At 43.6% G+C, this 21,855-nt stretch overlaps 1 protein-coding gene across 1 annotated transcript in view; it reads left to right on the top strand.

The window, feature by feature from the left end:
* TRIO (trio Rho guanine nucleotide exchange factor) overlaps window positions 1-21,855 on the top strand; it is a 2,940,676-nt gene that overhangs the window by 2,504,836 nt on the left and 413,985 nt on the right. Inside the window, 1 exon segment of the mRNA XM_069730426.1 lies at window positions 19,243-19,346. Within this exon segment, the coding sequence (XP_069586527.1) occupies window positions 19,243-19,346 (104 nt within the window).

Here is a 21,855-nt window from a genome sequence, read left to right as displayed (position 1 = left end):
AATAGACCTTGGACTCGTTTGTCAATAGACTTCATCACTGACTTACCGGTTTCGGAGGGTAATACAGTTATTTTAGTCGTAGTTGATAGATTTAGCAAGATGTCTCATTTCATTGCGCTCCCCGCATTACCAAATGCTAAGACTCTGGCACAGGTCTTTATTGAGGAGATTGTGAGACTGCATGGTATTCCTTCAGATATTGTATCAGACCGGGGGGTGCAGTTTATTTCTAAGTTTTGGAGGGCTTTCTGCAGCCGGCTGGGGACTCATTTGTCGTTTTCTTCAGCTTTTCATCCTCAATCCAATGGTCAGACTGAACGCGTAAATCAAAATCTTGAGACTTATCTCAGGTGTTTCATTTCAGAGAATCAGGAGGACTGGGTTAAAAACTTACCGTTAGCAGAATTTGCTATAAACAATCATACTCATGAGTCTACTGGTAAGTCCCCGTTTTTCGGGGTATATGGTTTTCATCCTCAATCTAGTTCATTTAATAGGAGGGATTCCTCAGGTGTTCCTGAAGAGGAGAGGTTTTCTTCATCCATCACGTCTGTATGGCAAGGGGTTCTTGATAAATTAAAGAGGATGGGTTCCAGGTATAAGAATGCGGCTGATCGGAGACATGTGGAAGGACCGGTCCTGTGTGTGGGTGATTGGGTTTGGTTGTCCTCGAAAAATATTAAGCTGAGAGTTCCCTTGTGGAAATTGGGCCCTAGGTTCATTGGCCCTTATAGGATTGTGGCCGTCGTGAATTCCGTTGCTTTTCGGCTGGCTTTGCCTCAGTCATTTAAGATCCATAATGTTTTTCATCGCTCCTTACTCAAAAAGGTTGTGGCGCCATCCAATTCGTCCCCTTCACCTCCATCTCCGGTTCTTGTTGATGGAAATCTCAAGTTCCAGATTTCCAGCATTATGGATTCTCGTTTAGTTCGCCGAGCCCTACAATATCTGGTACACTGGAGAGGGTACGGTCCTGAGGAAAGGTTAGGTTGGTTCGGGCATTTCATACAGCTCATCCTGAGAAACCTGGTCCTGAGGTTCCGGAGGTCCCTCGTAGAAGGGGGGTACTGTCACGGGGCTACTTCGACAGAGAGATTCCAGAGTACCACAGCGCTCTGGGCCTCGTTCACACACAGTGAACAGAAGCTCTTCACCTGTATTCTGACCTGGCTACTTTGTGCCAGCAGTGCAGGAGTTAATCTTATTGCTGAGTAGCTGAGAGCTGGGTCTCTCTCAGCTGAAGTGGAATTTGGTAATCTGATCCTCTATATAGATCCAGTCCTGACTTCAGCTATTGTCAGTGATCAGTTCTACTGCCTGGCTTGGAGGTTGAAGGAGCGTAGTGTTGGAGTTGGAGGTTTATTTACTTAGATTGGTATCTGCAGTTTTGGTTGCATGTTAAACCTGTTTTCCTTCCTAAGTTTATTCCTTCTCTTCCCTTCTCTGTGTTTCCTCTGTGGTTGTGTGCGCATTTGGTGAGTTTGAGATTTTTAGTTACCTTGTCTGTATACCCTGTTATTTGTTGTATTATTACACTGGTGCAGTCCACCTCCTTTGGGGGGAGAGGGGGCCCCTCATAGGGCCTGCACAGGAGACAGGGATACGCTGGCGGCTCGGGCCTCCTAACCATCATAGGTACCCCCGAGATAAGGGAAAGCCAGGGCCCCATTTAAGTGGTAGGGACAGGTGCAGGTTCCAGTAAGCCGTCCTGCCTCTTTCTCGCCGCTTACGGCGTGACAGGTCTTTTTCCATTCCAGTTAACAGGTTGGTATGCGATGTGCTGCATGGTGGAATTCCACTCTGCACATGTTGAAGTGACTGTGGCAGCAGCAACGAGCCCTGCCTGACGCAATATGTTATGTTGTATAGCCTGGGCCAATGCTGTATGGACGTGGCGCACATCACATTTTTATTGTGGGCACAGATTAAGAACCTCTGCACCTTTTTGCACAGTTTCGAAATGGCTACTAAGATGGTTAGCGCTGACAACACCATCATCAGCATCACTATTCCGGTCATGTACATGCTGGAGCAGACTTTGAATAGCCTGAGGGAGGAGAGGGTGGTCCCAGTAGAAGAGGACGAAGCAAAGGAGGATGCAGAAAGGATAACGTTGTCTCTAAGTTCAAGACTGTCGTCACACAGGCGGGTGCCAAGGGAGGGTAGATTACTGCGATCAAGTGGGGCTGGTGATAACAAACAAACTGTTATTGAAGGTGCAAGATCCGAGGAAAAAATAAAGGAGAAAGAGGTGATGGGCAAGCAACTGTCCAATGAAGATGATACTCCTCCCCTCTCTGTTGTTCATGGTTGGCAATAGGGGACGGAGGAAACGAGCCTCATTGTTACCCAGCCACCAACACAGCATGGACTTGGATCTCATGGTAGAGCCCGACATATGAGTGCCTTCTTGCTGCACTATCTGCAACATGATCCCCGTATAGTTATGATTAGGAATACCACATTTTTCCAGATACTTCCCTTCCTGTAAAGGGGCCTCTGAATGCTGGAGTATCGAAATACGCTTTTACACATCCTTAAAGGGAACCTGTCAGCGGCGGCCATTTTCCTGAAGCCGAGATTCGAACTCGGCTTCAGGAAAATGGCCGCTGCGATGTCCCATCTGCGCACGCGAGGCATCCCGCGGCCATTTTCCTGAAGCCCCGGGAAGCAGGAGACTCCATCTGCGCACGCGCGGCCTCAGGAAGATGGCCTCGCCCACCGAGAAACCGCTGAATAGCGGCGAGCGCGCTCTTTTTCGACAGCTGCGCAGTGCAATTGGCACTTGCGCATGCGAGAAGCACTACGCCACCAACGGGAACTTAAGCAAGATGTGGGGGAAAAACAGCGCTGTGACCACGCCCATCTGACCTGACCAGCCTGATTGACAGGCGAAAAAGGCCACTTTTGTAAGGTATTTCGGCAGCATAGGTAGGGAATCAGGGGACAAAAAATACCCTATTGTAAAGCACAGCTCAGGCCCTATTTAACGGTATTTTTATCTCCTACTGAAAAAATGGGGTGACAGGTTCCCTTTAAGAGAGCTTTTCCCCAAGACAGCAGTGAAGCACACAGTTCGCATCGCAGCTTTAGACTTCCGACCTCCAGCACGTCAATTCGTCAGTGCCAAAACTTTAGCAGCAGCAGCATCGGTGGTGTAAGTGGAAAAAGTAATTTCTGTTTTTAGACCAGCTCATGCACCAGTATAACAGAGTCCAAGTCTTACACGTGGTGAACGAATGGAAAGGATGGTGCAGGACTATCTAGACTTGAATATCATTACCATCAGGGAGGGTTTGCACCCTTTCACATTTTGGTCTTCCAAAATGGATGAGTGGCCTGAGCTCGCCTCACATGCCTTGGAGGTTCTATCGTGCCCGGCAGCCAGCATTCTCTCAGAACATGTCTTAAGCACTGCTGGTGGTGTTCTGAGTGATAAGCACAGCTGGCTGTCCCCTGAATGTGTAGACCGCCTAACTTTCATCAAGGTGAACAAGTCATGGATCTCCAAGGACTTTTGCACCCCAATCGCAGACTGTACAGACTAGGTGATATCGCATTTTTTAGTGTGATACATTAATGTCACGTAACTGCACTCTGTGATATCTTTAGTGTGGCTTCTGTGCCTGCTGTTGCTGCTGTTGATGTTAACACAAATTTGTGGAAATGTGAACAGTCATGGCTGGTCTACATCTGCTGGGTTAGATGTAGTGGAAAACATGTTGTTCCCAATTATACTATTTCTATTCTCATGACTGTTAGTCCACTTCTGTGGTATAAGGCCCTCATTTGTTTAAATGTAAACACTCCTGGTTGGGTGTCCATCTGCTGGATTGGGCATAGTGGAAGACCTGTCGGTCCCTATTATACTATTTCTACTGTGTTGAAATTGTTGCCACTTTGGTGGTGTTTGCCAGTAATTTTTGGAAATACTCCTGGTTGTGGCTCCTTCATGCATGTTGCCTGTAGCAGTAGGCCTCCGAGACCATCAGTGTTGTGAATTCTGCTTTTGGGCTCCCTCCGGTGGTTGTAGGTGGTAATGCAGTTGTCCCTGGGCGGCAGTCCTGGACAGGTGTATCTGCTGATTGCACTTCTGATTGGGGAATTTAGGTTTGCAGGACTCATTAGTCCTTGCCAGTTGTCAATGTTTCTTGGGAAGTAATTTCCAAAAAAATAGAACAACGGCCTAACTATGTGACGCTTCCAAAACAAGCCAAAGAAATCCTAAATATGAAAATGTGGAAGCACACGTCACTGATATAATTCATAAATACTTTATTAAAGGATAACACATATTATCCATACATGATAAAATAGAAAACAAGGTATAAAAAATGGAGATGCACATGCAAGATCACAGCAAAATACAGGTACAGCCTCACCTCTCAGAATAAATCTCAAACCTTATAAGGAGTATACATAGGGCTATTCCATATATCTGTAGTGGTCAGTGGATCTAACTAACATATCACATTAGCGGCTACCAGTGCAATTGTGACAGTACTGCATACTACGGTAATAAGTGCCAATGCACATTAAACAAGTTTCTCACAGTATCCTGTCAATGGCTCGCCATTCATAAGGAGTCAAACATCACTACCACATATACAATGACCAGCTGAGCCCAACTCAGTAATGCATATAGAGGTAAATTAATAGAGGTGATACATGACCTATATGAGCTGTGAGGATCCCCAACGCGCGTTTCGCGTTAGCTTCGTCCGGGGGTTGCTAATGTGGGTGTTAAAGTGCAGAGTTTATATAGTTGTACCTTCATTGGTGGGTGCGGCGTGGTAATGGCGCCATTAACACCCACATTAGCAACCCCCGGACGAAGCTAACGCGAAACGCGCGTTGGGGATCCTCACAGCTCATACAGGTCATGTATCACCTCTATTAATTTACCTCTATATGCATTACTGAGTTGGGCTCAGCTGGTCATTGTATATGTGGTAGTGATGTTTGACTCCTTATGAATGGCGAGCCATTGACAGGATACTGTGAGAAACTTGTTTAATGTGCATTGGCACTTATTACCGTAGTATGCAGTACTGTCACAATTGCACTGGTAGCCGCTAATGTGATATGTTAGTTAGATCCACTGACCACTACAGATATATGGAATAGCCCTACGTATACTCCTTATAAGGTTTGAGATTTATTCAGAGAGGTGAGGCTGTACCTGTATTTTGCTGTGATCTTGCATGTGCATCTCCATTTTTTATACCTTGTTTTCTATTTTATCATGTATGGATAATATGTGTTATCCTTTAATAAAGTATTTATGAATTATATCAGTGACGTGTGCTTCCACATTTTCATATTTAGGATTTCTTTGGTTTCTTGGGAAGTGTTGGATCTCTGTCTGGCTTCTCCTGCTTAGCTGCCAATTCAGCAAAGATAAGTGTCTGTTTCTTTTTCCATGGCACACAAGCTGTGTGCTTGTTTTTTTATTGTATTCCTGCTCTGAGTGTATTAGTCTCTGGAGTTGCAGATATACGTTCCACGTCTTTAGTTAGATGGAGGAATTTTTTGTATAATCTGCTGTGGATATTTTTGGAAGGGTTTTAATACTGACCGCACAGAACTCTGTCCTATCCTTTCCTATTTTCGCTAGAGTGGCCTCTTGTGCTAAATCCTGTTTTTCTGCCTGTGTGTGTCTTTCCTCTCCTACTCACAGTCAATATTTGTGGGGGACTGCCTATCCTTTGGGGTTCTGCTCTGAGACAAGATAGTATTCCTATTTCCATCTATAGGGGTATTTAGTCCTCCGGCTGTGATGAGGTGTCTAGGTTGTTAGGTACATCCCACGGCTACTTCTAGTTGCGGTGTTAAGATCAGGATTTGCAGTCAGTATAGTTACCACTTACTCCAGTGATAGTTTTCGTGCTGCTCCAAGGTCACCGGATCATAACACATCAGGCCTCCACTACCTTGGACTCAACTACCCGTGTTACTATCCTTAAATTTTTCTGACAATGGTAGTCTACAAAACTGATATTTGTGCCACCTGAGTTTGGCTCAGCATGAAAGCAGGTAGAGGTGTTGCATGTGGTATCAGGACTCCCAGCAAAGGAGGCCTACACCGATCCCTAACCTACCTCATCTTACATTGACGTTCAGTAGAAAGCTGTAAATGTTGTCCCAGACCCCAATACCTCATGCCTGGCTGATTGCTGCAGTGCCATGCTAAAATTTGTAGTGTGGATGAATTCAGGCCACTTTCCTGGTGTTTGTCCCTCATTTGATGTGTTTTGGTAGCATTTGGGGCCATTTTAAGGTGTTGTGTCCCATTGACATGAATGGCGTCCGGTTTTGTTCGGCATACGTTCAACAAATTAATCTGCGAATATTGCAAATTCAGGGATCTTAAACCGAACATTGAAATTTTCATCTCTAATGGAGATGTATTTGCATTTTATGTTATTATCCTTATTCCAAGAGCTGTCACTTTGTTTTCGTAAACATAGCCACATAAAAGCTTGATTTTTTGCAGGATGAGTTTACATTTTGAATAACACCATTTATTTTACCTTACCATTGAAAACAGGAAAGATTCTACTTGCGGTAAAATTAAAAAATGTAATTCCACAGTTTTTTAGCTTTTATGGTATTCACCATATGCTTAAAAATAATATAACTTGGTTCTACTAGTCACTATGGGTATGGTGATTCCAAATTTATGTTTTTTTTCTGTTACTACTTAAAAAAGACCTGAAAAAAATCTGACACAGTTGAATATTTTGAGAGTCATCACATTTTTAGCTATTTGGTCATTAGTTATTTGGCCCATAAAACGTTTTGATTTCTTGTTCCACTTTTTCTTGGGAGGGAGGTGTTGTTACCAAAAACACAATCTCCACTTGATTTGTATTCTCTTTCACATTTCCCATATGATACAGTTTTACATTTGGAATGGAATAAATATTTTTAGATTTCATTGGCTCAGAGAAATACACACGTGGCTAAAATAAAAGCTGTCCTATTTTGTTTAATGTTTTAGAGAAATTGGGGTGATTAAAACTTTTATCTTTTATTTTTTAATATACAGTACAGACCAAAAGTTTGGACACACCTTCTCATTTAAAGATTTTTCAGTATTTTCATGAATATGAAAATTGTAAGTTCACACTGAAGGCATCAAAACTATGAATTAACACATGTGGAATTATATACTAAACAAAAAAGTGTGAAACAACTGAAAATGTCTTATATTCTTCGTTCTTCAAAGTAGCCACCTTTTGCTTTGATGACTGCTTTGCACACTCTTGGCATTCTCTTGATGAGCTTCAAGTGGTAGTCACCGGAAATGGTCTTCCAACAATCTTGAAGGAGTTCCCAGAGATGCTTAGCACTCGTTGGCCCTTTTGCCTTCACTCTGCGGTCCAGCTCATCCCAAACCATCTCGATTGGGTTCAGGTCTGGTGACTGTGGAGGCCAGGTCATCTGGTGTAGCACCCCATCACTCTCGTTCTTGGTCAAATAGTCCTTACACAGCCTGGAGGTGTGTTTGGGGTCATTGTCCTGTTGAAAAATAAATGATGGTCCAACTAAACGCAAACCGGATGGAATAGCATGCTGCTGCAAGATGCTGTGGTAGCCATGCGAGTTCAGTATGCCTTCAATTTTGAATAAATCCCCAATAGTGTCAACAGCAAAGCACCATCACAACTCCTCCTCCATGTTTCATGGTGAGAACCAGGCATGTAGAGTCCATCCGTTCACCTTTTCTGCGTCGCACAAAGACACGGTGGTTGAAACCAAAGATCTCAAATTTGGACTCATCAGACCAAAGCACAGATTTCCACTGGTCTAATGTCCATTCCTTGTGTTCTTTAGCCCAAATAAGTCTCTTCAGCTTGTTGCCTGTCCTTAGCAATGGTTTCTTAGCAGCTATTTTACATGCATGAAGGCCTGCTGCACAAAGTCTCCTCTTAACAGTTGTTGTAGAGATGTGTCTGCAGCTAGAACTCTGTGTGGCATTGACCTGGTCTCTAATCTGAGCTGCTGTTAACCTGTGATTTCTGAGGCTGGTGACTCAGATAAACTTATCCTCAGAAGCAGAGGTGACTCTTGGTCTTCCTTTCCTGGGGCGGTCCTCATGTGAGCCAGTTTCTTTGTAGCCCTTGATGATTTTTTGCAACTGCACTTGAGGACACTTTCAAAGTTTCCCAATTTTTCTGACTGACTGACCTTCATTTCTTAAAGGAATGATGGCTACTCGTTTTTCTTTACTTAGCTGCTTTTTTCTTGCCATAATACAATTTAAAACAGTCTATTCAGTAGGACTATCAGCTGTGTATCCACCAGACTTCTGCTCAACACAACTGATGGTCCCAACCCCATTTTTAAGGTAAGAAATCCCACTTATTAAACCTGACAGGGCACATCTATGAAGTGAAAACCATTTCCGGTGACTACCTCTTGAAGCTCATCAAGAGAATGCCAAGAGTGTGCAAAGCAGTCATCAAAGCAAAAGGTGGCTACTTTGAAGAACCTAGATTATAAGACATATTTTCAGTTGTTTCACACTTTTTTGTTAAGTATATAATTCCACATGTGTTAATTTATAGTTTTGATTCCTTCAGTGTGAATTTACAATTTTCATAGTCATGAAAATACAGAAAAATCTTTAACCCCTTTCTGCCATTAGACGTACTATTGCGTCCATGTGGGGTGGGCTTTACTTCCCAAGGACGCAATAGTACGTCATATGCGATCGGCAGCGCTCACGGGGGGAGCGCCGCCGATCGCGGCCGGGTGTCAGCTGTTTATCGCAGCTGACATCCGGCACTATGTGCCAGGAGCGGTCACGGACCGCCCCCGGCACATTAACCCCCGGCACACCGCGATCAAAGATGATCGCGATGTGCCGGCGGTACAGGGAAGCACCGCGCAGGGAGGGGGCTCCCTGCGGGCTTCCCTGAGCCCCCCGCAGCAACGCGATGTGATCGCGTTGCTGCGAGGGTCTCACCTCCCTCCCTGCTCCCTCCAGCCCCGGATCCAAGATGGCCGCGGATCCGGGTCCTGCAGGGAGGGAGGTGGCTTCACAGAGCCTGCTCAGAGCAGGCACTGTGAAGCAGCCTGCACTCCTATCAGATCAGTGATCTGACAGAGTGCTGTGCAAACTGTCAGATCACTGATCTGTGATGTCCCCCCCTGGGACAAAGTAAAAAAGTAAAAAAAAAAAATTTCAAATGTGTAAAAAAAAATAAAAAAAAAATTCCAAAATAATGAAAAAAAAAATAAAAATATTATTCCCATAAATACATTTCTTTATCTAAATAAAAAAAAAAACAATAAAAGTACACATATTTAGTATCGCCGCGTCCGTAACGGCCCGACCTATAAAACTGGCCCACTAGTTAACCCCTTCAGTAAACACCGTAAGAAAAAAAAAAAAAAACGAGGCAAAAAACAACGCTTTATTATCATACCGCCGAACAAAAAGTGGAATAACACGCGATCAAAAAGACAGATATAACTAACCATGGTACCGCTGAAAACGTCATCTTGTCCCGCAAAAAACGAGCCACCATACAGCATCATCAGCAAAAAAATAAAAAAGTTATAGTCCTGAGAATAAAGCGATGCAAAAATAATTATTTTTTCTATAAAATAGTTTTTATCGTATAAAAGAGCCAAAACATAAAAAAATGATATAAATGAGGTGTCGATGTAATCGTACTGACCCGAAGAATAAAACTGCTTCATCAATTTTACCAAACGCGGAACGGTATAAACGCCTCCCCCAAAAGAAATTCATGAATAGCTGGTTTTTGGTCATTCTGCCTCACAAAAATCGGAATAAAAAGCGATCAAAAAATGTCACGTGCCCGAAAATGTTACCAATAAAAACATCAACTCGTCCCGCAAAAACCAAGACCTCACATGACTCTGTGGACCAGAATATAGAAAAATTATAGCTCTCAAAATGTGGTAACGCAAAAAATATTTTTTGCAATAAAAAGCGTCTTTCAGTGTGTGACGGCTGCCAATCATAAAATCCGCTAAAAACCCGCTATAAATGTAAATCAAACCCCCCTTCATCACCCCCTTAGTTAGGGAAAAATTAAAAAAATGTATTTATTTCCATTTTCCCATTAGGGCTAGGGTTAGAGTTAGGGCTAGGGTTAGGGCTAGGGTTAGGGCTAGGGTTAGGGCTAGGGCTAGGGTTAGGGCTAGGGTTAGGGCTAGGGTTAGGGCTAGGGTTAGGGTTAGGGCTAGGGTTAGGGCTAGGGTTAGGGTTAGGGCTAGGGTTAGGGCTAGGGTTAGGGCTAGGGTTAGGGCTAGGGTTAGGATTAGGGTTAGGGCTAGGGTTAGGGCTAGGGCTACAGTTTGGGTTGGGGCTAAAGTTACAGTTAGGGTTTAGATTACATTTACGGTTGGGAATAGGATTGGGATTAGGGTTAGGGGTGTGTGAGGGTTAGAGGTGTGGTTAGGGTTACTGTTGGGATTAGGGTTAGGGATGTGTTTGGATTAGGGTTTCAGTTATAATTGGGGGGTTTCCACTGTTTAGGCACATCAGGGGCTCTCCAAACGCGACATGGCGTCCGATCTCAATTCCAGCCAATTCTGCGTTGAAAAAGTAAAACAGTGCTTCTTCCCTTCCGAGCTCTCCCGTGTGCCCAAACAGGGGTTTACCCCAACATATGGGGTATCAGCGTACTCAGGACAAATAGGACAACAACTTTTGGGGTCCAATTTCTCCTGCTACCCTTGGGAAAATACAAAACTCGGGGCTAAAACATATTTTTTGTGGGAAAAAAAAAGATTTTTTATTTTCACGGCTCTGCGTTATAAACTGTAGTGAAACACTTGGGGGTTCAAAGTTCTCACAACACATCTAGATTAGTTCCCTGGGGGGTCTAGTTTCCAATATGGGGTCACTTGTGGGGGGTTTCTACTGTTTAGGTACATTAGGGGTTCTGCAAACGCAATGTGACGTCTGCAGACCATTCCATCTAAGTCTGCATTCCAAATGGCGCTCCTTCCCTTCCGAGCTCTGCCATGCGCTCAAACGTTGGTTTCCCCCAACATACGGGGTATCAGCGTACTCAGGACAAATTGGACAACAACTTTTGGGGTCGAATTTCTCCTCTTACCCTCGGGAAAATACAAAACTGGGGGCTAAAAAATAATTTTGGGGGGAAAGATTTTTTTTTTTAATTTTCACGGCTCTGCGTTACAAACTGTAGTGAAACACTTGGGGGTTCAAAGCTATCACAACACATCTAGATGAGTTCCTTAGGGGGTCTAGTTTCCAAAATGGTGTCACTTGTGGGAGGTTTCTACTGTTTAGGTACATTAGGGGCTCTGCAAATGCAATGTGACACCTGCAGACCATTCCATCTAAGTCCTCATTCCAAATGGAGCTCCTTCCCTTCCGAGCCCTCCCATGCGCCCAAACAGTGGTTCCCCCCCACATATGGGGTATCAGCGCACTCAGGACAAATTGGACAACAAATTGTGGGGTCGAATTTCTCCTTTTACCCTCGGGAAAATACAAAACTGGGGGCTAAAAAATAATTTTTGTGGGAAAAAATTTTTGTTTTATTTTTACGGCTCTCCATTATAAACTTCTGTGAAGCCCTTGGTGGGTCAAAGCGCTCAGCACACATCTAGATAAGTTCCTAAGGGGGTCTACTTTCCAAAATGGTGTCACTTGTGGGGGGTTTCTACTGTTTAGGTACATTAGGGGCTCTGCAAACGTAATGTGACGCCTGCAGACCATTCCATCTAAGTCTGCATTCAAATGGCACTCCTTCCCTTCTGAGCCCTCCCATGTGCCCAAACAGTGGTTCCCCCCACATATGGTGTATCATCGCACTCAGGACAAATTGGGCAACAAATTTTGGGGTCCAATTTCTCCTGTTACCCTCAGGAAAATACAAAACTGGGGGCTAAAAAAATAATTTTTGTGGGAAAAAAATTTTGTTTTATTTTTACGGCTCTGCATTATAAACTTCTGTGAAGCACTTGGTGGGTCAAAGTGCTCACCACACCTCTAGATAAGTTCCTTAGGGGGTCTACTTTCCAAAATGGTGTCATTTGTGGGGGGTTTCAATGTTTAGGCACGTCAGTGGCTCTTCAAACGCAACATGGCATCCCATCTCAATTCCTGTCAATTTTGCTTTGAAAAGTCAAACGGCGCTCCTTCCCTTCCGAGCTCTCCCATCCACCCAAACAGTGGTTTACCCCCACATATGGGGTATCCGCGTACTCAGGACAAATTGTACAACAACTTTTGGGGTCCAATTTCTTCTCTTACCCTTGGGAAAATAAAAAATTGGGGGCAAAAAGATCATTTTTGTGAAAAAATATGATTTTTTATTTTTACGGTTCTACATTATAAACTTCTGTGAAGCACTTGGTGGGTCAAAGTGCTCACCACACCTCTAGATAAGTTCCTTAGGGGGTCTACTTTCCAAAATGGTGTCACTTGTGGGGGGTTTCAATGTTTAGGCACATCAGTGGCTCTTCAAACGCAACATGACGTCCCATCTCAATTCCTGTCAATTTTGCATTGAAAAGTCAAACGGCGCTCCTTCCCTTCCGAGCTCTCCCATCCGCCCAAACAGTGGTTTACCCCCACATATGGGCTATCAGCGTACTCAGGACAAATTGTACAACAACTTTTGGGGTCCAATTTCTTCTCTTACCCTTGGTAAAATAAAAAATTGGGGGCGAAAAGATAATTTTTGTGAAAAAATATGATTTTTTATTTTTACGGTTCTACATTATAAACTTCTGTGAAGCACTTGTTGGGTCAAAGTGCTCACCACACCTCTAGATAAGTTCCTTAGGGGGTCTACTTTCCAAAATGGTGTCACTTGTGGGGGGTTTCAATGTTTAGCCACATCAGGGGCTCTCCAAACGAAACATGGCGTCCCATCTCAATTCCAGTCAATTTTGCATTGAAAAGTCAAATGGCACTCCTTCGCTTCCGAGCTCTGCCATGCGCCCAAACAGTGGTTTACCCCCACATGTGGGGTATTGGCATACTCAGGACAAATTGTACAACAATGTTTGGGGTCCATTTTCTCCTGTTACCCTTGGTAAAATAAAACAAATTGGAGCTGAATTACATTTTTTGTGAAAAAAAGTTAAATGTTCATTTTTATTTAAACATTCAAAAAATTCCTGTGAAGCACCAGAAGGGTTAATAAACTTCTTGAATATGGTTTTGAGCACCTTGAGGGGTGTAGTTTTTAGAATGGTGTCACACTTGGGTATTTTCTATCATATAGACCCCTCAAAATGACTTCAAATGAGATGTGGTCCCTAAAATAAAATGGTGTTGTAGAAATGAGAAATTGCTGGTCAACTTTTAACCCTTATAACTCCCTAACAAAAAAAAATTTTGGTTCCAAAATTGTGCTGATGTAAAGTAGACATGTGGGAAATGTTACTTATTAAGTATTTTGTGTGACATATCTCTGTGATTTAATTGCATAAAAATTCAAAGTTGGAAAATTGCGAAATTTTCATAATTTTCGCCAAATTTCCGTTTTTTTTACAAATAAACGCAGGTACTATCAAATAATTTTTACCATTGTCATGAAGTACAATATGTCACGAGAAAACAATGTCAGAATCACCAGGATCCATTGAAGCGTTCCAGAGTTATAACCTCATAAAGGGACAGTGGTCAGAATTGTAAAAATTGGCCCGGTCATTAACGTGCAAACCACCCTTGGGGGTAAAGGGGTTAAATGAGAAGGTGTGTCCAAACTTTTGGTCTGTTCTGTATAATTTCTTAAACTACTTTTAAAGACTTTTCTTGTACATTTTTTTTTATTATGCAGCTTAACCCCGGAGCTTTTTTTTTGTTTTGCGTTTTTGTTTTTTGCTCCCATTCCTCTCAGAGCCATAACTTTTTTAATTTTCCGTCAATATGGCCTTGTGAGGGCTTGTTTTTTGCAGGACAAGTTGTACTTTTGAACAACACCATTGGTTATACCAAGTCGTGTACTAGAAAACGGGAAAAAAATTCCAAGTCCGGTGAAATTGCAAAAATGTTTAATCCCACATTTGTTTTTTGTTTGGCTTTTTTACTAGGTTCACGAAAGGCTAAAACTGACCTATCATTATGATTCTCCAGGTTATTATGAGTTCATAGACACCAAACATGTCTAAGTTTTTTTTATCTAAGTGGTGAAAAAAAAAATCCAAACTTTGTTTAAAAAAAATGCACCATTTTCCGATACCCGTAGCCCCTCCATTTTTTTGTGATCTCGGGTCAGGTGAGGGCTTAGTTTTTGTGCTCTGAGCTGATGGGTTTAATAATACCATTTTGGTGCAGATACGATCTTTTGATCGCCTTTTATTGCATTTTAATGCAATGTTGTGGCTACCAAAAAAACGTAATTCTGTCCTTTTGACTTTTTTCTCGCTACACCGCCCAGCGATCAGGTTAATCTTTTTTTTTTTTAGATAGATGGGGCGATTCTGAATGCGGCGATACCAAATATGTGTATGTTTGATTTTTTTTTTTATTATTTTGAATGGGGCAAAAGGGGGGTGATTTAAATGTTAGCAGATTTACTCACTTGCTATGAGCGCCAACCACTGGGTGGCGCTCATAGCAAGCTGGCACTGACAACCAAAGGAGACCTCCGGTTGTCATGCCAACACACTGGTGACCCGCAATCACGTGACGGGGGTCACCGGTTTGCATGTTTCCTGTTCGATTGCCGGCAGCGTTTGTTAAATTCCGCAGTCAGAGTTTGACACCGGCATTTAACTGGTTAATACCGCTAGTGGTTCACGATTCCAACTGCAGCTATTGCGGGCACATGTCAGCTGCTCAAAACAGCTGACAAGTCCTGGGAAAGATGTGGGCTTATCGCCAGAGCCCACATCAAAGGGAGGGAGTCCGACATCTGGCGTACTATTTCACCCGAAGTCGGAAAGGGGTTAAAGTACTTGAAGGTGTGATCTCTAAATTGGAAAATTCAAATGGGAGTGAATATTTTCGCAAGCCACTGTATGTGTGTGTTGTGAAAAAGTCACGGGTAAAGTAATGGAGGGGAGATATGTGTCACTGCGTTTAAATGCGTCAGTGATATAAAGCCAGAGTATTTTCCTCCAGAACACTAAAGTGTTGTGAGGCTGACGTTAAAGGTGCATACATGGGCTCGTTTTATGTGGACATCTGTAGAGTAGGAGGGAAGATGTCCACCTTATCTCCACCTGCAGAGCCAGCACCACCATGTCCTGACAGGACCTGTGCGATGTCACAGTCATATGATCAGTCTCAAGATGAAGAAGTCAAATCGTCTGTGGTTTAAGTAGCTGCCTTCCAAAGGCTGCAGTGTTCAGTGTGCCCAGGGGTGAACCTAGCCACACTGCTGCCTGAGGCGAACTTCAAAACGGTGCCCCCCCAAACACATACACAGTACAGCCCCCCTATAGGGCTCCCATCTCATATACAGCCCCCCCCCCATACATTACATGAGTGATAACTATTGTACATTCTACAATAGGTCATAAATCAGACAGTATAGTCCTCCATACAGTATTCTGGGCACTACAGTGATCCATACAGAATAATGAGCCCCATATATTGCTCCATACAGTATAATGAGCCCCATATATTGCTCCATACAGTATTGTGGGCACCGCACAGCGCCCCATACAGATTAACATGCCCCATATATTGCTCCATACAGTATTATGAGCCCCATATGTTGCTCCATACAATATAATGAGCCCCACATAATGCTCCATACTGTATAATGGCCACACAGTGCTCCATACTGTATACTGGCCACACATGATGCTCCATACTGTATAATGGCCACACATAATGCTCCATACTGTATAATGGTCACACATGATGCTCCATACTGTATAATGGGCCCACATGATGCTCCATACTGTATAATGGGCCCACATGATGCTCCATACTGTATAATGGGCCCACATGATGATCCATACTGTATAATGGCCACACATGATGCTCCATACTGTATAATGGCCACACGATGCTCCATACTGTATAATGGCCACACATAATGCTCCATACTGTATAATGGTCACACATGATGCTCCATCTACTATATAATTGTCTAAGGGTCACTTCTGTCTGTCTTTCTGTCTGTCTGGCTCAGATATTCATTGGTCACGGCCTCTGTCTGTCATGGAAATGCAAGTCGCTGATTGGTCTCGCCAGCTGCCTTTCATGGCTGCCGCGACCAATCAGCGACGGCCACAGTCTGATTAGTCCCTCCCTACTCCCCTGCAGTCAGTGCCCGGCGCCCGCTCCATACTCTCCGCAGTCAGTGCCCGCTCCATACTCATACCAGCGGTAACGGACCGCGTTATTCCGTGGGTAACTCACTCCGTACCGCCGCTATTAACCCTGTGTGATCAACTTTTTACTATTGATGATGCGTATGCAGCATCAATAGTAAAAAGATCTAATGTTACAAATAATAATTAAAAAAAACATTATTCTCACCCTCCGACGTGCGCCCTCTCCTCGGCAGTGCGAGCGGCAGGTTCCGGTGCCAAAGATGCTATGCGAGAAGGACCTGCCATGACGTCACGGTCATGTGACCACAACGTCATCACAGGTCCTGCGCTCATACCAACCCTCGGACCGGAAGCTGCCGCGTGCGCCGCTCACAAGCGCCAGGGCCCCTCGGAAGGTATATGTATATGTTTATTTTTATTTTAAGTCTTTTTTAACCTGTTACATACGTGGCAGGGCAATATACTACGTGGCTGGGCAATATGCTACGTGACTGGGCAATATACTATGTGACTGGGCAATATACTGCGTGGCTGGGCAATATGCTACGTGGCTGGGCAATATGCTACGTGGCTGGGCAATATACTACGTAGCTGGGCAATATAGTACGTGGCTGGGCAATATACTACGTCACTGGGCAATATACTACGTAGCTGGGCAATATAGTACGTGACTGGGCAATATAGTACGTGACTGGGCAATATACTACGTGGCTGGGCAATATACTACGTGGCTGGTCAATATACTACGTCACTGGGCAATATACTACGTAGCTGGGCAATATAGTACGTGACTGGGCAATATACTATGTGGCTGGGCAATATACTATGTGGGCTGTGCAATATACTACGTGGACATGCATATTCTAGAATACCCGATGCGTTAGAATCGGGCCACCATCTAGTACTGTATAATGGGCCCACATGATGCTCCATACTGTATAATCGCCACACATGATGCTCCATACTGTATAATGGGCCCACATGATGCTCCATACTGTATAATGGCCGCACATGATGCTCCATACTGTATAATGGCCCCACAGTGCTCCATACTGTATAATGGCCACACATGATGCTCCATACTGTATAATGACCACACAGTGCTCCATACTGTATAATGGCCACACATAATGCTCCATACTGTATAATGGCAACACATGATGCTCCATACTGTATAATGGGCCCACATGATGCTCCATACTGTATAATGGCCACACATAGTTACTCCTACACACGCGGCTGCGCTCCGTACACCTTAAACACACGGCTCCATTCCGTACTCACATGGCTCCGCTCCATACACCTCGCACACACACCCGACTCTGCTCCATACACCTCATACACACCTGGCTCTGCTCCATACACCTCATACACACCCGGCTCCACTCCATACACCTCATACACATGCAGCTCCACTCCGTACACTGAATACACACCCGGCTCCGCTCCGTACACCTCATACACACCCAGCTCTGCTCCATACACCTCATACACACCCGACTCTGCTCCATACACCTCATACACACACGGCTCTGCTCCGTACACCTCATACACACACGGCTTTGCTTCATACACCTCATACACACACGGCTCTGCTCCGCACACCTTGTACACATTCAGTTCCGCTCCATACACCTCAAACACACATGGCTCCGCTCCATACACCTCATGCACACACGGCTCCGCTCCGCACACCTCGTAAACATTCAGCTCTGCTCCATACACCTCATACACACGTGGCTCCGCTCCATACACCTCATACACACCCGGCTCCGCTCCATACACCTCATACACACGGCTCCGCTCCATACACCTCATACACACACGGCTCTGCTCCATACATCTCATACACACATGGCTCCGCTCCATACACTCCCGGCTCCGCTCCATACACCTCATACACACACGGCTCTGCTACATACATCTCATACACACACGGCTCCGCACCATACACCTCATACACACATGGCTTCACTTCATACACCTCATACACACACAGCTCCGCTCCAAGAAGTGGAAAGTTTATAAAATCTTTGCTGAGTTGAGATAACATCTAAAATTCATTACTTTCATGGCTGCCCCTTGTAATTAAACTCTTTCACTGCTTTAAAAAATTCAGTTAATCGAGTGTCTGCATTGACACCAGGCACTCGCTCCTTGAATCTACTTCAATCTGATGGAGGGAGGCTGTGAACCCTGACAGACATGCTGTGCAGCAGCAGCAGTGTGGGGGATGTGCTGGGTGGTGAATGATGTTTTTTATAGTTACTTTACTTACTGCTGCCGGTCCCAGCTATGTGTGTGTCTGTGTCCAACTCCCAGCACAGCAGCCTGCCGGGCACACCGCACGTTAGCTTGTTTGTGTCTGTGACACTGTCTGCAAGTGTCAGAGCAGGAATTGCAGGGAGAGTCGGCACCACGTGTTCTAACTTCTGACTGCCGCTCTGCCGCCCCTGTCTTTAGGAATGCTCCACCGCTTGAAGCAAAGTATTCAACTTGCCTCATGATAGCAGCATCAGTGAGTGTGCCTGGAGAGGAAACACTCCAGGAAAGTGTTTGTGCCTGTGTTAAAGGACCTGAACCATGGACCTTGCTAACCATGAGCAGGCTGATCCACACCAGGAGAAGGACTGTGTTTTGTTTTGCCCAGAGGGCCGTGTTTATGTTTCTCAGTTTGGTTTATACTGCCTTCAATAAACCAAGCATGTTCTTAAAGAGACAGTGGTCCATTTCTACCTCTGTGTACAGCCAAGTGAGCAGCTCTAACAGTGTGTAACTTAATATATATATATATATATATATATATATAAAATTATTAAAATTTATATTTTTTTATTATTATTATTATTATTATCATGCCTAAGCTCGGTTTTGAGGAATCTTCAAAATTGCTAGTTGTATCTTAGAGGCATTATGGTGTAGTTATTGCATGTAAAAAAAAAAAAAAGCTAAAACGTTTAACTTTTTTGTATTATCTTACAGGGATATATGGCACTCATGAAGGAGGATGGTGTTCCAGATGATATGAAAGCAAAGGATAAAATTATTTTTGGAAATATTCATCAGATTTATGACTGGCACAGAGAGTATGTACATTTATATGTGTATGTTTTAGTACTTAGTGTCACTCTTTCCATATTAATAACGAATATCAGGTTTACAAAGTAAGGGTATGTTCATATGTAGTGTTCCTGCTTCATTTTTTATGCAACACATATGGAGCGTAAAATGTAAAGTGGTTTACAATACCAGAATAATCAATGAGATTTCTGAAATATTCAGTTTTTGCACATTCAGTTTTTGTTTTCTTCTCATATTTTGAGCCCTGTTTGTCTTTTTACCAAGATGCAGAATGTCAGTTCTTTGAGAGGTTTGCAACGCTTTTAACCCATGCAAATGAATGTGTAAAAAACCCAAAAAAACCCAAGTAAAGTATTTGCCACATCTAGGTTTACACGTTTTTTGGTACCAACACCACCAAGAAGTTCAGTCACAAATTCCATCATCCTTAGCAAAAGAGAAAGTGTTGCATTGTGTGCTTTTTTTCTCATTAAAATGCCCGACTTGCAAACCGACCACATTATTTTAACATGGAGTTGATCTATTTTGTGTAGAAGTTCAGTATTCCTGGTCCATTAAAAACAATAAAAAAATCTTAATTACGAACTCTAATATGAACTACGGTAATTTTTCCAATATGAGTAGACCGCAAGCCTATTTTAAGCCACGCCATGCTGAAAAAAAAACATTATTGCAAGCTTTTAAACAATGCTAATTGATTTTAACACTCAATGGTATGCATTGAAATTATGATAATTAGTGATGGGCTAGCCCTAAAATGCTCGGGTGCTCGTTGCTCGGGTTGAGCATATTGTAATGCTCGGGTGCTCGACCCGAGCAACGAGCCCAATGTAAGTCTAAGGGGAACTCAAGCATTTTTACCGTGCTCCCCCGGGGGTCTATAGAGGGACTAGAAATTGCGGAAATCGATGGGAACAGTGCTCAAATGACATGGGAACAGCATGGAGAAGACCCCTGGAAGCATTTCTGAATCCCAGGTCACTGCTGTGAACAAAGTTGTCAGAGTCTTTCGCCACTTTTACAGACTCAAAATGAAATTTTCCTAGAAAATATGTTAAGGAACATCCTTTCCAGGGTAATGACTTGTATATAAAGCAAAATAAATAACCAAAAACAAGAATGCTCATCCGCACCTTGGGCTATGTTCTTACGTAGTGTTTTTGATGCATTTTTTAAATTTAGCATTGCTTTCAACCAAGACAAATGCATTCACTGGGAAATGTCATTTTAATATTTTACCTGGCCATGTGGTGTGTGACACATCATCAGACACATCCTGTTTCAATTATGAAGAAGGGACTCTGAATGTCACAAGTAGTGTTGAGCATTCCGATACCGCAAGTATCGGGTATCGGCCAATATTTGCGGTATCGGAATTCCGATACCAAGTTCCGATATTTTTGCGATATTGGGAATCGGTATCGGGATGAAGACATACTCACCCTCGGACGCGCCCTGGTTGTAACCGCTGCAACCGCCATGCTTCCGTTCCTAAGAATGAGCGCATGAAGGACCTGCGATGACGTCGCGGCTTGTGATTGGTCACGTGAGCGGTCACATGAGCGGTCACGCGACCAATCACAAGCTGCGACGTCATCGAAGGTCCTTCACTCGCTCATTCTTAGGAAGGGAAGCATGGCAGTTGCAGCGGTTACAACCAGGGCGCGTCCGAGGGTGAGTATATCAATATTTTTTATTTATATTCTTTATTTTACACATGAATATGGATCCCAGGGCCTGAAGGAGAGTTTCCTCTCCTTCAGACCCTGGGAACCATTACAGGATACATTCCGATATTTGTGTCCCATTGACTTGCATTGGTGTTGGATATCGGTATTGGCGATATCCGATATTTTTCGGATATCGGCCGATACAATTCGATACCGATACTTTCAAATATCGGAAGGTATCGCTCAACACTAGTCACAAGCCTATTTTTATAGGGCCATCAGGCAGCCTTTACTATTCTTAAAGGGCCATTCTTAGAGAACCATCAGTCGGCTATGCTTTGTTGTTTCAATTATTAAACAGTGGGTCTCCTATACTGTTATTGTTATTCAGTGAGTGGCAGGGCTGCCCAAAATTTGGACGCACCCCAATACCCCTTTGAACAGACATATAGGATGGCCCCCTGAAAGCAATGTTCCCATTATTGGGAAGTTGGTACTCCTATACTGTTTTCCTATGCAGTGAATGCAACACCTGCCCCAAATGTGGATGCACCCCAATAACCCTTTAAACAGACATATAGGATAGCTCCCTGAAAGCAATGTTGCCATTTTACATAGTTATTAAGGTTGAAGGAAGACTTTAAGTCCATCTAGTTCAACCAATAGCCTAACCTAACATGCCCTAACATGTTGATCCAGAGGAAGGCAAAAAAAACCATGTGACAAAGAGTAAGCTCCACCTTGGGTAATAAAATTCCTTCCCGACTCCACATACGGCAATCAGACTAATTCTCTGGATCAACGCCCTATCAAGGAATCTAGTACATATATCCTGTAACATTAT

This window comes from Ranitomeya imitator, chromosome 6 (assembly GCF_032444005.1).
Source record: "Ranitomeya imitator isolate aRanImi1 chromosome 6, aRanImi1.pri, whole genome shotgun sequence".
Taxonomy (NCBI): Eukaryota; Metazoa; Chordata; class Amphibia; order Anura; family Dendrobatidae; genus Ranitomeya; species Ranitomeya imitator.
This window is presented reverse-complemented; position numbering and strand designations above follow the sequence as displayed.